The sequence below is a fragment of the Nicotiana attenuata genome, unplaced genomic scaffold, assembly GCF_001879085.1.
Source record: "Nicotiana attenuata strain UT unplaced genomic scaffold, NIATTr2, whole genome shotgun sequence".
NCBI lineage: Eukaryota > Viridiplantae > Streptophyta > Magnoliopsida > Solanales > Solanaceae > Nicotiana > Nicotiana attenuata.
In genome coordinates this window covers 157,969-174,439 of record NW_017672437.1, presented here as the reverse complement: position 1 = coordinate 174,439, position 16,471 = coordinate 157,969, and the positions used below count along the sequence as shown (strand labels likewise).

Genomic DNA, 16,471 nt, shown 5'->3' with positions numbered 1-16,471 from the left:
CATTGTCCACAGCTTCTTTCTTTACCCTTCTCGCATCAAATTCTTCCTTATTTAAGGAAGTGTTATCACCTACCTTGTCCATTACCTTCTTTAAATCACTTCCCTTACTCCTTTTTGAATTAGGATTAGGAGAATGATCCCCACCATTATCCTTCTTCTCCTGTTGCTGCGCCTTGCTTGTCCCTTTACTTTCTTGATCCTTCCCTTTTTTCTTGCCATTGTTCTCCACCTTGCCCTCTGCAATAGTTAAAATTGGTTGAGCAGCTTCATCAACTTCCAAAGCTTCAAATTTGTTTCTTGACACCACTGCCTCCTCCTTGGTCTTTCCTTTCCCCCTGTTGTCTTCTTTCATCTTTGACTCATCAATAATATAGCCCCTCTTGTCTCTTTTGTATTTATTCTTTCGAGCTTGCATCCACTCCTGCCTAGCTGGATTAGGAATAGGTTTCCCTAACACTGTACAACTTGTTAACGCCTTTGTAGTATTAGCAGTTGTACCAACTATATTTTGATCATTCTGCACATCATTAGTTGGTTCTTCAAACTTCCTCAACTCCGGATTAATTACCCATCATTCCTCTTCTTTATGACCTCGTTTTTACAAGTTTTACAATACTTAGGCATATAATCATACCTAATTTTGATCCACTTGAAATCTTCTGGCCCAGATTCATCTTCCTCCTCAACTATCTTGATCCTTTGAGGTAAATTAGCTAACAAATTCACCTCCACCTTCACCTTTGCACAGCTTGGCCTTGTACCATTTTGAGTAGCCAAATCAATATGTAATGGCCTCCCTACTGCCCTAGCTAAAGAAAATACAAACTCCCTCCCAAAGAAGTTAGGAGGCAAGTCTTGAAACGATATCCAAGCTATAGCAATTGGTGTTTCTTCATCAACTTTCCACCATGGATTCCACTTAGTGCACCTCATCTGCCACATCTCATTCTGGATTTTCAAGTAATAAGCAGGCTTGGATAATAGATGAATGTAGTCCTCCATTAACGTCAGCTTGATCAACACATGACTGTCCTCAATCAATCCAACTGAACATGGACCTTTTAAGTCACACTGAATGGGCAGTATTTTACGTAAATCATGAATCTCAGGCTTCCCATATGAAAACTTACCTAGAACTGTCAGATTTAATCCTTGTTGAGGAATGGATTGCCTTACTTCTTGCTTCTTCCAACGTACGATTGGTTCTCCATGAAGATATTCGATTGGTTTTAGGGCTACATTGGACGTAGACTGCATGGGGGCATTTAATGCATTAGGTTTGAGCAGATTTGCGTAGTTTTGAGTTGTGTTTGGGATTGTAGATGGTTGGGGGACTGTTATAGGTGAAGGAGACGACTACCCAACCTCCATTGAAGGCTGGGCAGTGGCCGGCGTGGCCATGGCTGAGCTTTCTCTCTATAATCGCCTCAAAATCGCCCAGAATTGCCAGAGCTTCTCTCTCTAGGCGCGCGCGGTTGGTTGGTTTTGGGTTTTTTTGGGTTTAGGGTTTTTTTTTTTTGCAAATATACCACTAGGCATGGAGCCTAGTGGCTAATATATAAAGATAACATCCCAAGAGGGTCCAAAATATACAATTTGTCCAGCAAAAACCTAATAAAAGTCTTAAAATATGTAAAGCTAGAAAGTCTAACTAACAAGCTAATATTATCTATTACATGATAACCAAATGCATGCTCCCATATTCTGTGGCGGTGTATGACTTCTAATGCCCATTTCAAGTACCATGTAGCACCAACCAAGCTCTCACCAAGTGCCAAGGTATGGATGGTATAGGCAATGAAAAAGTCCAAACAATATAGCCACAATACTGAAGCAAGCAATGACTTCCAAGGATACAAAGTGATGCCATCTACTAGCCTTGCCATTGTCACCTGCAAATTACATAGCACATTGGCTACTGTAGTGTCATCTCCAGAATGAGTGTGTGAGCACACTGATACCACTGAATAATGACACAACAGTATCCAACAAATCCTATACCAATATAGATGACATAAACTAATAAGAATAGTTGAAGATGTGTTCCATATAACAGCTGCTGCTTCCAGATTATGTAAGCAGACATACTGTGTCAATGAAGCTAAGATCAAACACCTGCATTGTGTCAGTATGAAGATGCTATCAAGACCATTATGAACCTGCACTCTTTTGGACATAATCAGAGCCCATGGGATGAATGCAACTACAACCAAAGTAAGCAGATATGAGATGTTCCTATTGATGTTCCAGAAGAGGTTTCTAATGATGATCCTTAGAGCTTGAGATGCTGAAGGTGATCCTGCCTTATCTGTGTAATATGTCCTACTACAAATTATCAAATCACCCTCAGATTGAGCATGTAAACGTGCTAATACCACTGAGTAGTCATTTAATAATCTCCAGTATAGTGAGGTACACAGACTTAGCATTGCATTTTGTAGCCTATCCATTAATCTGGTGCTTTCCTCTTAGCAATCCTAACTCTTAAGTTAGGAATTTGTGATTTATCCATATTGAGCAATGTTCTTCCTTCTGATGGTAACTCTTGAAACGATTGAAAGTTGACTGTACCTGCAAAAGAGAAAACAAGGTTAGCTAAAAAATCTGCCACTTTGTTGCCCTCCCTTAACACATGTTGGAATATCACATTGTAGGAATTTTTGATCTCCTTGATCCTTCGCACTTCTGCCCCTATACTCCATGGTGTCTCCCATTCATCTTCAATAATCTTCCTCATTACCAAAGAGTCAGTTTCCATGATCAAAGGATGCAATTGCCTCTCCACACAATATGACAGTCCATGAAGAATTGCCTTTGCTTCAGCTACTATATTTGTTGTATCACCTATCTCCCTTGCCCTAGCAACTATCAAATCCCCTCTGTGATCCCTCACACAAAAGCCATACGAACTAGGACCTGGATTCCCCTTTGATGCACCATCTGTGTTGCATTTGAACCAACCATCATATGGAAGCTGCCATGTAACCCTTCTAGTCACTATAACAGGCTTATATTGCTCAAAGAATCTGATCATCTCAGGCCACAACAACGGAATCCCAGGAAGCCAAGGATACCTCACCTTTGCCAAATAATATAATGTCTTGTTTACCTCATGAATAACCCTGCTGCAAGACACTGATCCTCCATGCTTCATAGTGTTCCTTCTCTTCCATATTTCCCAAAGAATTACTGCAGGAGCAGCCTGAAATAAAGGCTTTAGCTTGGGGCAACATTTTGCATTCCACCATTCCTTTATAACTTGATGGACCTGCACTATATTGATCACCAAACCTGCAGCCTGACTAAATGTACTCCACACCTATTTTGTAGTATCACTGGTTAGAAACAAATGCCGAAATGAATCCTCCTTAGGTGGCAAGCAACACCAGCATTTAGACACCACCATGTATCCCCCATCTCTCCATATATCATCTGTAGGGACCTTTCCCTTCCAAACTCTCCAAAAGAAGAATGAAATTTCGAAAGGAAGTCCTTTTGTCCATAGCTTTGCATAATCTGGATTAACTGGCTCTCTATGCCTCAATATCTTCCATGCACTACTCACAGTAAACTTGCCTGAAGGTGTAGGCATCCACCTTGGAGTATCCCAATAATCATCAGTAACTGCATAATGCACTTCTTCCCTAATATGATCTGCAATCTCCAATGGGAAGGTTTTGTCTAGAAGTGCATCATTCCATTGCTCTTCCTCTCTCAATTCTGATACCTCCTGTAGCTCCTCATTGATGTGAAAATCTGGAGGAACTACGTGATATAAAGCTCCCAATCCAGTCCAATTTTCGTGCCAAATATTAGTAGATCCCCTATTCATCTCCCATAGTATTTCATGTTCTACTTCATCTCTAGCCTCTAGCATTTTTCTCCACACATGTGATCCCTCCCTAAACTGTACCACAGTTGGTAATTCCTTCTTGCAATACTTATTCCACATGAAATTGGACCATAGCGATTTGAGGTCCTGAACCTCCACCACAGTTTTGCAAATAAAGCTTTAGAGACATCAAATAAAGATCTAAAACCTATTCCCCCTTCCTCCTTAGGGAGACATAGATTCTGCCACTTTGTCCAATGTCTACTTCTCCCTTCTTCCTTATTACTCAAGAAAAATCTTGCAAATGTTTTATGGAGATGCTCAATCACATTATCTGGTGGATCAAGTACTGATAATATGTGAGTTGGTATGCTTTGCAGTACACTTGAGATCAATGTAGCCTTGCCTCCATATGATAGAAGCTTCCCTTTCCATGAGTGCAGCTTTGCTTTCACCTTCTGAATCAAGTCATTATAGTAGTTCTTCCTTCTCCTTGTGTAGAATATTGGACATCCAAAGTATGTAAATGGGAAGGTCCCTTTAGAAAATCCAGTTATTGTGGCTACTGCATTCTTCAAATCTGCAGCAATCTTTGAATGCACATAATAGGAACTTTTTGCCTTATTGATCAGCTGGCCAGAGGTTCTCTCATACAATGCCAAGACATCAACTATCTTCTGAAGAGAGTAAGCATCAGCTGAGGCAAAGATAATAGTATCATCTGCATAAGCAAGGTGATTCAATGGATCAGACCACTTTGGCATCCCAAATCCTCTAAACTGCCTATCTTCAAACAATTTGTTCAAGGATCTTGATAACACTTCTGCAGACAATATGAACAAAGCTGGGGAGATAGGATCTCCCTGCTTCACACCCCTCATAGAGTGAAAGAATCCTGAAGCCTAACCATTCACAATCACTGAATACCAATTGTTAGAGTTCAAATTCCACACCATGTTTATGAAACATTCTGCAAACCCCATTTTCCTCAGTACATGCATCAAATATTTCCAAGACACCCTATCATATGCCTTGGCCATATCTAGCTTGATCACAACATTTGCTAGCTTTCCTCTCAATCTTCAGTAACAATCTCCTGTGTCAACAAAATATTCTCAAAGATGCTCCTTCCCTTAACAAAACCAGATTGGTTCAATGAGATCAATGAGGGCAAGATCTTTTCAATTCTATCATGAACTACTCTTGAGAAGATTTTGTTGACAAAATTATTTAGACTAATAGGTCTAAGATCAGAGAATGTTTGAACTTGAGGTTTCTTAGGCAGTAATACTAGATTTGTATGTGTTATTGATTTGGGCAATGGACTACCCTCAAAAAACAACACTAACAATGAATGAATATCCTGCCCCACAATATCCCAGCAAACTTGAAAGAACAAACCTGAAAAACCATCTGGTCCACTTGCACTTTCACTACTCAATGCAAACACAGCATCCTTAACCTCCTTCACAGTTGGCAATCTACATAGTTCCATATTCTGTTCCCTTGACACCATTGTAGGAACATTGTTCAGCAACTCAAAACTTGTGGAATCCCCTTCATTAGTGAGTTGTTTCCGGAAAAACTCTACAGCAGCCTCTGATAGCTTGTCTTGATCCTCTATCCATGCACCATCACTGTTCATGATCCTTTTCAGCTTCAATTTTTGTCTCTTTCCATTTACACAATTGTGAAAGAACCTTGTGTTTCTATCTCCTTCTTCAAACCAAGTCATACCTGCCTTTTGTTTCCAATATTGTTCTTCAATGTTCAAATATTTGTTCAATTCTGCCTGTGCTTGTTGAAGTACTACTCTATTTTCAGAAGATGGATCCTCCTCAAATAGCATCTCCTTAATTCTCACCACATCTTCTCTAATGGCCAGCTGCTTAAAAATATCCCCATAGGTTAATTTGCTCCATTTTGATAAAGCAATCTTAACCCTCTTCAATTTCTGCTTAAACATCAAAAAAGGATCTCCAATAAAATCAGCTCTCCAGTTCTGCTTTACCACCTCTATGAAGGCTTCATGGTTTGTCCAAAAGTTCAGGAATTTGAATGGCTTCACAAACTTCATTGCTTCTTCTCCACAGCTCATCAACAAGGGAGCATGATCTGATCCTGTCCTAATAAGATGTTCTACCTCAATAGTAGGGAATAAGTTCTGAAATGGCATGTTCACAAGGATTCTATCCAGTCTTTTAAATATACACTCTTCATTTGGCCTACCATTCCACCATGTGAAAGGACTCCCTTTGTATCCAAGATCAAACAATCCACATGAGTTTACACAGAAAGCAAAATCTTTATATTCAGGAGGATACACTGGCAGTCCTCCTATTTTCTCTTCCTCTCCCATCACAACATTGAAATCACCCCTACTAGACAAGGTAATTCCATATCACTAGCCAAATAATACAGATTGTCCCATAATTCTAACCTCTCCAGTGCACAACACTTAGCATAGACAAAAGTCATCATAATATGCTTACCAAGTTCTTGATGGTACACTCTGATTGTCAGTTGTTGTTCAGTGTCTATGAATAGATCCCATTCTACCACAGCATCAAGGAACAACCAAATCTTTCCATTCACATTTGAAATTGCAACTTCCATACCTAGCCTTCTTCTATACTTCTAAAGAAACTTCAACTTTTGCATTGGTTCCATAAGTGCAACAATAAAAAATCCATGCTCCTTCTGCATATTAATAACCCTTTGAAAGGCCTGCAGAGTTTTGACAGACCTTATATTCCATATGAGGGTTTATATCATCATCTTGATACATTAGAGGCTGCCCTCCTGGGCAAAATTCTAGTAGGTGCTTGCAGCTCTTTAGGTTGATTTTTCTTCCCTTTCTTCCCACTTCTAGCTGCTGATTTAGGAGACAAATCCCCTTCCTTTGCAATAGCTTTAAAATTTTCAGCTGTGGATTCATCATCTTCCTCACCTTCAAATTGTAGCTGCTGCTCAAGCAAAGTCTGCTGAATATCATCTGGCAACTCCTTACGAGTAATTATATCATGAAGCACCTGATTTGGACTCCTTAATGGCATATTTAGTTGGATCTGCATTGGTGATCCTGTACCTGATGCACATGCCACAGCTAGAGACTCCAGTTCTCCAGAATCTCTTGCAACAATTGCTTGCTCTGTTGGTTCATAAGGTGTCAAAGCTACATGTTGTGCCTTTAATGTCTTCTCCATATCCCCTAAATTCTCCTGCATCATCTTGAATTGAAGCTCATACACAGATCCTAGGTTAGGGTTTACTGTAGCAACATAATCAGAAATTATTGTTCCATTATGATCAGCCCCCTTCCCTTGCACTAATTCTTTATCTAGGCACATTGTATCTTTTCTAACCTCTGTAGGAACATCTCCATCAAGATCCTTCTCCAAAGAATAAACAGGAAGCCCATCAACAAAGGCCAAAATCTCCCCAGATTGGCTAGGGTTTACTGTTCCATTGCCTTTCTCTTTGTTCATCAATTGTTGAGCTGATCCCTCTTGCTTTCTAGCTTCCTCACTTACTCCTTGATCTTTTCCAGTTTGCACTTCAGCTTGATTCACCATATAGCTTGAATTATCTTCAACCCTAGCTTGACAATTGCTAAGGTTTACTGTAGCAGCTCCCATAATTTCAGTAGCTTGTCCAGGATTGTTACCCTTTCGATTGCCTCATATCACCTCTTCTCCTACCCTATGACTCTCCATAACCTCGACCTCCTCACTCCATAAGGTCTTAGCAGAGTTGACCTCATTGATATCCTCTTTTTGCCCAGAATCCTGATAAGTTTGAGAGGGAATTTCTTGGTAAGAATGGTTTGTAGCCACATTGCATAATCTTAGTTCATTCTTACTTGTCCTAAATCTCCTATGCACCCACTCAATCGTTTGTTCCTTTCGAGCTGCATCATCGTTGCTTGTATCACTCCAAAAATATTGCCTGACTCCCTTACCATATTTACCTTCTCCACAGCATCCTTTTTTATTTTCCTAGCTTCCACTTCTACCTTGTTTATTGACATTTTTCCACCTTCCTTATAAACAGATTTTCCCGAGATACCTTCTCCAATCCCATTAGCAGTAGGATTAGGAGAAGTCCCCTTTTTATTCCCATTATTTTCCAGCTGCTTCTCTTTGATATTCTCCTTACAAATTTGATCTTGCCCTAGTGCCTTGTCTCTTTCTTCGCCTTTACCATCTGTAATTTGCATAATTGGCTGAGCTTCTTCTTCCACCTCTAAAGCTCCAAATTTATTTTTTGAAATCACAGTACCTTCATTAAGCTTCCCTTTTCCCTTGTTGTCTTCCTTCTCCTTGATCTCCACAATTATGTAACCTCTTTTATCTCTTTGATACTTGTTCTTCCTAGCTTGCATCCACTCCTGTTTAGCATTATTAGTGACAGGTTTCCCAAGTACTTTTCCACTTGATAGAACCTTCGTAGAATTTGCAGCAGTGCCAACAACATCACTACTCACTACTACTGCTTGCTCCTTCACTTGATCCTTGCCTTCTCCACTAAAATTCTTATGTAATTCTGGGTGAATTACCCAGCATTCTTGTTCATTATGACCTTGCTTCTTACAAGTCTTGCAGTATTTAGGCATATAGTCATACCTAATTTTAATCCACTTCGATTCCTCAGGACCTGTATCATCAGCTTCTTCAATAATTTTAATTCTTTGTGGCAGTGTTGCAAGCAAGTTCACCTCCACCTTCACTTTAGCACAACTAGGTCGTGTACCATTTTGAGTAGCAAGATCAACATGTAAAGGCCTACCTACTGCACTTGCCAATGAAAATACAAACTCCTTACCAAAGAAATTAGGAGGAAGATCTTGGAAAGAGATCCAAGCAATTGCAATTGGTGTCTCAACCTCCGGAGACCACCATGGACTCCACTTCGTACATCTCATCTGCCACTAATCACCTTGCGCTTTCAAATAAAAAGCAGGCTTCAACAATAAGTGTATATAATCTTCCATTAACGATAACTTGATCAAGACATGAGAATCTTCAATCAAACCAACTAAACAAGCACCCTTAAGCTCACATTGGATTGGAATTGCCTTCCTCAATTCTTGGATCATAGGCTTTCCATACGAAATTTGCCCAGAACTGCTAGATGCAATCCTTGTTGTATTATAGATTGTTTAACTTCAGATTTCTTCCATCGAACCATTGGTTCTCCATGTAAAATCTCGACAGGCTTCAAGTTTACACTTTGTACGTGCATGGGAGTATTTAATGCTTGTGGTTGTAGCAGATTCGTGTAGGTTTGGATTGTTTTTGGATTAGTAGATGGTTGTAGGGTTGTAGTAGGGATTGTAGACGACTGCCCAACCTCCGGCGAAGGCTGGGCAGTGGCCGGCGTGGCCATGGAAGCGAGGCGCGAGCTTTCTCTCTCTAATCGCCCTAGATTTCGCCAAAGCTTCTCTCTCTAGGCGCGCACTTTGTTACAATTTCTCATTGGCCTTGGTTTAGGTTTTTTTTTAGCAATCCACTAGGCAAAGCCTAGAGCTAGTTTTTTATAAATCAAAATAATAAAAACATATCATGTCTGAGTATCCTACAAAATGAAGGTGATAGACTTTGAAAATTACATTAGCCCTATTACCAAAATTGAATAATGAACTCAATATTGGTATGACATTAGATCTATGAATCATTGTAAATAAGGAGACTAGCCCAATGTGGCCCAGTTCCGCCATGTATCTGCATTTCATATCCGCCCAAGTCCAGTTTGAATTATTCAAATTCCAATAATAGCCGCTTCCTGCTCCAGTTAACGTCCGTTTACAATAGTAGCCACTTTCGTCGTTTATCCTTGGTCTTGCCCACTTACTGCTGTAGCTGATGATTATTCCATGCTTATTTACAGCATATTTTCCTCTCATTTTAGTGATATAATCCATATGTTCATTCCTGCAACTCTTACGATCTAAATCCATTTCCCAACATTTGTAATTGTAGCCCATTTTCGTGTCAATTCTGCCTTGATTGCTGCATTGATCCTGCTGCTTTGTACACGTGAAACTGGGTAGTATTAGGTTGATACTACTCTTGTTCTTTCGTTGTGATTGCATTGCAGCTGATTTGATTATGCGTCCTATGAATTTGAGACATGGAAACTGCAATGAAGTATCACAGTTCCTCGATATTTTTGAATCACTCAGCTGCCTTCCTTTAGCTTGCCTTGTCATGCTTGTGCCTTTCCTTGTTTCCCTCTTCTTGGATTGAGTACATGGTACTAATACCACCAAGTAAGAGTTATTCAAAGGATAGGGCATGACCACAGTAAGTTTTTCTGCAAAAAAGAAAACTATGTTAGCATCAAAAAGGATCACCACACTCATTTCCAATAGGATTTGACTGTGATGATCACAAATGGTTCCAGGTTTCCTTTTGCTCCTACTACACCTTTTATCACCCACTTTTAGCACCTTCTTTCCCACAAGATTAAGGATCAGAAGTTCCTTGTGACTCCTTCTTACTAACTCCACTACTCTTTCCAGTATACTCTTCCCTTCTATGCTGCTACTGCTACTGAGAGCCCCTCCTTCATACCATCTGCACCTTGACACCTCTATCTCCTTTCTATGGTTCGTGTGAGTTGTTACTTCTAATGCTGCCTGACTCCCTGTATCCCTTGATCTTACTCTATCCATTCCTGAGACCCCCATACACATTCCTTCTATTTTGTCCTTATGTTTTGCAGCTGCTAACTCCTGCTGTCCATTTCGATTAAATCTTCTGGACAGCCTTACTTTTTTTTCTTTGTTCATACTCTGTCCCTCTTGAGTCTCCCTTATGTTGCTAATATCAGATGTCCCTATATGATTTTTAATAACCAGGAATTCCATGAACCTACTTTTCCTAATCTTCATCACCTTGCTTCTGAACTTTATCTCATGATCCTCCTCATTTAGTTGCCTTCCAGTTATTGCCTCTTTATTTTTATTATCCTCCTGTTCTAACCCCTGCAAGGTCTGACTCCTTATATCCTTAACTAAGCCCCCTCTTCCTCCTATATCCATTAGAATTCTGCAGTACCTTAACAGCCTTTTAGATAAATGCCCATTTCTCTTAGACATTCTGGGCAGATTCCTGCATCTTTGGGATCCTACATTGTTATCTCTATCATCTGTTCTTTGACATTGATATTGCCCACTTCTTTTAGACATTCTGGGCAATCTTTTCCTGCTTTCCTCTTGTTTTTTAACTCCACCTGTTGGTGGATCCATTTTTCTTTTCTTGTTGCTCCTCCCATCAATTGTACTATTGCCTAGTTGCAGGTTCCTTTCATTGGATTGAATGCAGAAAAGCATTAATACCACCAATTGAAATTCCCTTACCACATAGGCAAATAGTACATCAGCTGTACCTGCAAAACAAAAAACTATGTTAGTGAAAACATTGATCACCGTGTTCTCCTCTTTACAGATTTGAACATGATGACTACAAGTGATGAATCCATTCTCCTTCTCCTGTATTAACTCCCCTTCTCCTTCTAGTTTTTTGCAGGTTTTACTCTTATATGTGGACATTGAAGCTTATCCTCGTTAACAATCCTCCTACTATGAACATCAAGATCCCAAAAATCATAGCTTTCAATGTTGCCATGGTCAAGTGCATAGTTTGCCAAATGGTCTGCAAGTTTATTTCCTTCTCTGAAAATATGAGAGATTCTGAAGCTACACCCTTCTACTAACCTCCTGATCTCTTCCACTTCCTCCACGATATTCCAAGGTGGCTTCCATAGTCCATCAATAATGTTCTTAAGCATCATTGAATCTGTTTGAAGCCAAATTTTACTGAAATTCATGGCTCTGCACCTTCTTAATGCCTCAACTGCTGCAATTGCCTCTGCTGCATTGTTTGATCCCTCCCTAATTTCTCTTCCTTCTGCATATTTTATGTTTCCCTCCTCATCTCTCAAACACACACCTATTGCACTTCTCCCAGGGTTCCCTCTAGATGCCCCATCTGAGTTTGCTTTAATCCAGCCCTCCATAGGCAATTCCCATAGGACCTTCTCATACTTCAACTTACGAAGGTAGTTCTCTAACATAGTTAAAAGATTCTGCCATCTGTGAGGTACCACAAGACCAGGCTTTCTAAGCTTAACCAAAGCTTGAAGGTTTGATGATACCTGGTATATGACCCTATTCACTGATACAACATTTCCATATTTTAAAGAGTTCCTCCTCTTCCAAAGTTCCCATACTATACACGCTGGTAAAGCTTGCATGATTGGTTTAATTCTTTGTAACACTGGTGCAGTCCAACATTTAGTGATAGCCTGGTGCAATGTCAAGGAATCAACTGCAATACCTGCCCTTCTTAGAAAGTAATTCCATACTGTTCTTGCTGCATTTGATGTGAAGAACAAATGTACCAAAGACTCCTCTTTCGATTCAGCACAACACCAACACATGGATGGCATAAAATATCCTATCCGACGCATGAAGTCATCTAGAGGCAATTTTGCTTTCCACACCTTCCACATAAAAAAGGAAATCTTAAATGGCAGTCCCTTCACCCACATCAACTTATATGCTACCTTTGGATTGTCCCTTCTTCTAAGGTACTCCCAAGCAGATTTTACTGAGAAATGACCCTTCGATTCAAGCATCCAATATGGAGAGTCTAAGACATTGTCCTCCTTTGGTGGTCTGATATTCTGCAATATGTGCTGAGCCAGATCTGCAGGTAGTAACTCCATAATCCTTTGCACATTCCACACTCCATTTTCTACAACTTCATACACATTGAAAATGTTTTCATCTACCCCAAAGTCTGGAGGAACTTGAAAGTGCAATGCTCCTAGCTCTGTCCAGTTATCAAACCAAAACATTGCTGATCCCATCTTAAGCTTCCAAACTATTTGATGTTCGATCAAATCTCTACATTCAAGCATTTTTCTCCAAATGTGAGACCCCTCCCTCCATGGCACTATTACTACATTTAGCTTTTTGCAGTATTTTTGACTCATAAAAGAGCTCCACAAACTTGGCTTTGTCCTAAAGTTCCACCACAGTTTGCAAAAAAGAGCCTTTGCAACATCATGAAGGGATCTAAATCCAACGCCTCCTTCCTCATATGGCATACAGAGATTAGTCCATGATGCCCATGTCTGGTATTTCCACTTACATTACTGCTCCAAAAAAATTTTGCAAAAATTTTATGCAATCTGTTGATCACATAGCCTGGTGGATTGACAGCTGATAATAAGTGTATGGGCATGCTTTGTAACACATTTGCAATCAGTACTGCCCTGCCTCCTATTGATAATAATTTGCCTTTCCAAGACTGTAACTTATCCATGATCTTTGTGATCAATACCTGATAGTAGTCCAATCTTCTTCTTGCATAAAAAATAGGGCAGCCTAAGTAAGTGAAAGGAAAATCTTGCCTCCCAATGCCTGTAATCCTTTCCACTTTATTAATCACCCCATTATCAGTTAAGTGGTGCAAGTAGATGGCTGATTTGTTTTTATTCACCAGCTGTCCAGATGCAAGTTCATAAGCATGTAAAACCTCCATCACTAATCTTAAGGAAGTATCATCCGATGAGCAAAAGATGATAGTATCATCAGCATATGAGAGGTGATTTATTTTTAGACTCCATTTTGGCAAACCAAAACCACAGAAATATAGGTTTGAGTGAAGAGAGTTCAAACCACGAGATAATGCCTCTGCAGCTAATATAAACAAGGTAGGCGATAAGGGATCACCTTGTTTCACTCCCCTTGATGATTTGAAAAATCCATGTTGCTGTCCATTAACTAGTATAGAATACCAATTGTTTCCGACCAAATCAAAGATCATTCCTATAAAACTTTCTGCAAATCCCATTCTTCTAAGCATTTTAGTCAGGAACAACCATGAGAGCCTATCATAGGCTTTGGCCATATCTAACTTAATCACCACATTTGGCCCTGCCTTTGTTCTGAGTCTAATATCTGTAATGATCTCCTGTGTTAATAGTACATTCTCCACTATACTTCTTCCCTTGACAAATCCTGCCTGCTCTTCTGAAATCAAGTTTGGAAGCATATCAACAAGTCTCTCATGAATGACCCTAGAAAAAATCTTGTTGACAAAGTTGCTAAGACTAATTGGCCTCATATCTGCAAAAGAGCTGACTTCTTTTTTCTTTGGCAATAGTACTAAGTTTGTGTGTGTAACACACTTAGGTAACTGCTGTCCACAGAAGAATGCTTTTACCATCTCAAATATATCATCTCCAATAATTTCCCAGCATGTGTGGTAGAATGCACCTGTGTACCCACCTGGACCACCTGCAGAATCTGGATTTAGCCCCATTACTGCTTGCTTCACTTCATTTTTTTGATGGCATTTCCATCAGCTTCTCATTCTGCTCACTATCAATCATTGTAGGAACATGATTTAGAATATCAAATGTAGTAGGAACTACACTCTCAGTAAACTGCTCCTTATAAAATTGTACAGCCTCCTCAGCTATCAAATGATCTTCTTCTAACCAATCACCTTGATTATTTTTGATTCTTGTTAACTTCAATCTCTTCCTCCTCCCATTCACTTGTGCATGGAAAAACTTTGTATTTCTATCTCCATCCTTAAACCACATCATGCCAGCTTTTTGTCTCCAGAACTCTTCTTCTAATGCCAGGTATTTTATCATCTCTGCCTGCACTTTTTGTAACCTTAACTTGTTCATCTGAGTAGGAGACACTTCAAACTGCCTTTCATGTACTAGCACTACTTCTTCCAAACTTGCTATCTTCTGAAAAATGTCCCCAAAAGTAGCTCTACTCCAGGTAGTTAATGCTTTCTTCAACTTTTTAACTTGTAATTGAAGATCACAAAAGGATTAGCACAGAAATCTGCTTCCAATTTTCCTTTACTACATCCTTAAATGATGCATGTTTCACCCAGAAATTAAGAAATCTGAAGGGCTTCTTGATAGGAGGGGTTTCAATATCACATTTGAGCAGCATTGGACAATGATCCGAACCAGTTTTAGACAAATGAGTAATCTCCAGCCCAGGAAAGGTCTGCTGCAGTTCAATATTGCCAAAACATCTATCCAGTCTTTTAAAAATACAGTCCTCCTCTGATCTTCCATTCCACCATGTATATATGCTTCCTTTGAATCCTAAATCAGTCAAATTACAAGTATTGATGCAATGCCTAAAATCATCAACCTCATTGATAGATACTGGCAATCCTCCAAACTTCTTTTCTTCATCCCAAATTACATTAAAATCACCTCCCACTAGCCAAGGCACTGCCATATCTGAGGCCATTGCAAACAATGTGTCCCACAACTCTATTCTTTCAATATGATCACATTTTGCATAAATAAGTGTAAGGATGAGCTCAACATATGTTTCAGTGTGAAACAATCTTAGAGTCAACTGTTGAGTCATATTATATAAGATAGTAACCTCAAAGATTTCATCTATAAAAGCCCAGATTTTGTTTGATATGTTCACCACTGCTTGTGCTAAACCTATTCTTGCTCTATATCTTTCCATCTTGTTTGATTGTTGCATAGGTTCAATAACTCCAATGAATTCAAAATGGTGTTGTCTGTGCATTGTAATTAGCCTTTCAAATGCCTGCATGGTATTCACTGATCTAACATTCCAAATGATAGCATCCATTACTGGTTTTGATTTTTAGACAGAGTCCTCCTAGTCTGCACACCTCCTGCTGGGGCTGTTGATGTCTCCTTTGCTTGCTTCCTTCTACCTTTGAGAGTAGATTTTGCTTGTTCCATATGTCTAGGTGAAAGATCACCTTGTTTGGCCACATTTATGAAGTTCTGAGCAGTCGACTCCTCATCCATATCCCTGCCAGTGTGTTCTGTACTTTCCCTTTGTTCCTCTATCTCCTTATTCCCTGAGAGGCCACCTCTCTTGAGCCTTGTGGAATAAGTGTAGTAGTATGATCTTCCTGCAGATTGTCACTCTGCACTTTTGCAGGAACTACTGGAGCATTGGTTCCTGTTAATTCCTGTAACTTATCTTTTTTATTCTCCTCTACTACATGTCTCTCTTTTGATTCAGCTACCTTGGAGCTTTGCATGTTAAGTTCTACTGTCTGTTCATTGTTGTTTTTAGCATCACATGAAGCTGCATTATCAATACCATCAGGATCACCAATTCTTTCTTGTACTGTTCCCCCTGGATCAATGATGTTGATATCCCCTCCTTTAGTTGCCTCACCATTGATAATACTCTTCTCATTGCTGCATCCTTTTTCCTTGATTTGCTGGAGAAGTTCATCATTTCCTGTAGTAATCAGTAAAGCTTGCCCTTCTGAATTCTTTGTATCTTTTGTCTTGTCATTCACACTTTGATCTTCCTCTTCCATTTTGTCTCCTCCAATTTCATCTTCACTTTGTATCATATCAGGAATTATTCCTTCTTCTGTGTCTTCTTCTGCTTGATCTGACCATAGTTTACCTCCCTTCCAATTTGCTTTCTCCTTGTTTTGAAAAATTTCAAACTCTGTATCTTCAATCTCATCATTGTCTTTGTCTCCTGCAATTGCCAAGTCCACTCTAGTATCCTGAGATGGTATTTCTTGAATTGATGTATTGGTAGCTACCTAATTTTCTTTAAATGCCCTTTGTACC

At 39.6% G+C, this 16,471-nt stretch overlaps 2 protein-coding genes across 2 annotated transcripts; both read right to left on the bottom strand.

Annotated features, from left to right (window-relative positions):
• Positions 1 to 3,870: 3,870 nt before the first annotated feature.
• LOC109213200 lies at positions 3,871 to 4,713 on the bottom strand. The gene has a single exon (XM_019376960.1). It carries the CDS (start codon positions 4,711 to 4,713, stop codon positions 3,871 to 3,873), a length of 843 nt encoding a protein of 280 aa, XP_019232505.1.
• Positions 4,714 to 14,185: 9,472 nt separating this feature from the next.
• LOC109213198 lies at positions 14,186 to 15,679 on the bottom strand. The gene is made up of 3 exons (XM_019376959.1): positions 15,538 to 15,679; positions 14,706 to 15,496; positions 14,186 to 14,611 (listed from the first exon to the last, which is right to left on the bottom strand). Exons 1-3 carry the CDS (start codon positions 15,677 to 15,679, stop codon positions 14,186 to 14,188), a joined length of 1,359 nt encoding a protein of 452 aa, XP_019232504.1.
• Between the last annotated feature and the right edge of the window lie 792 nt (positions 15,680 to 16,471).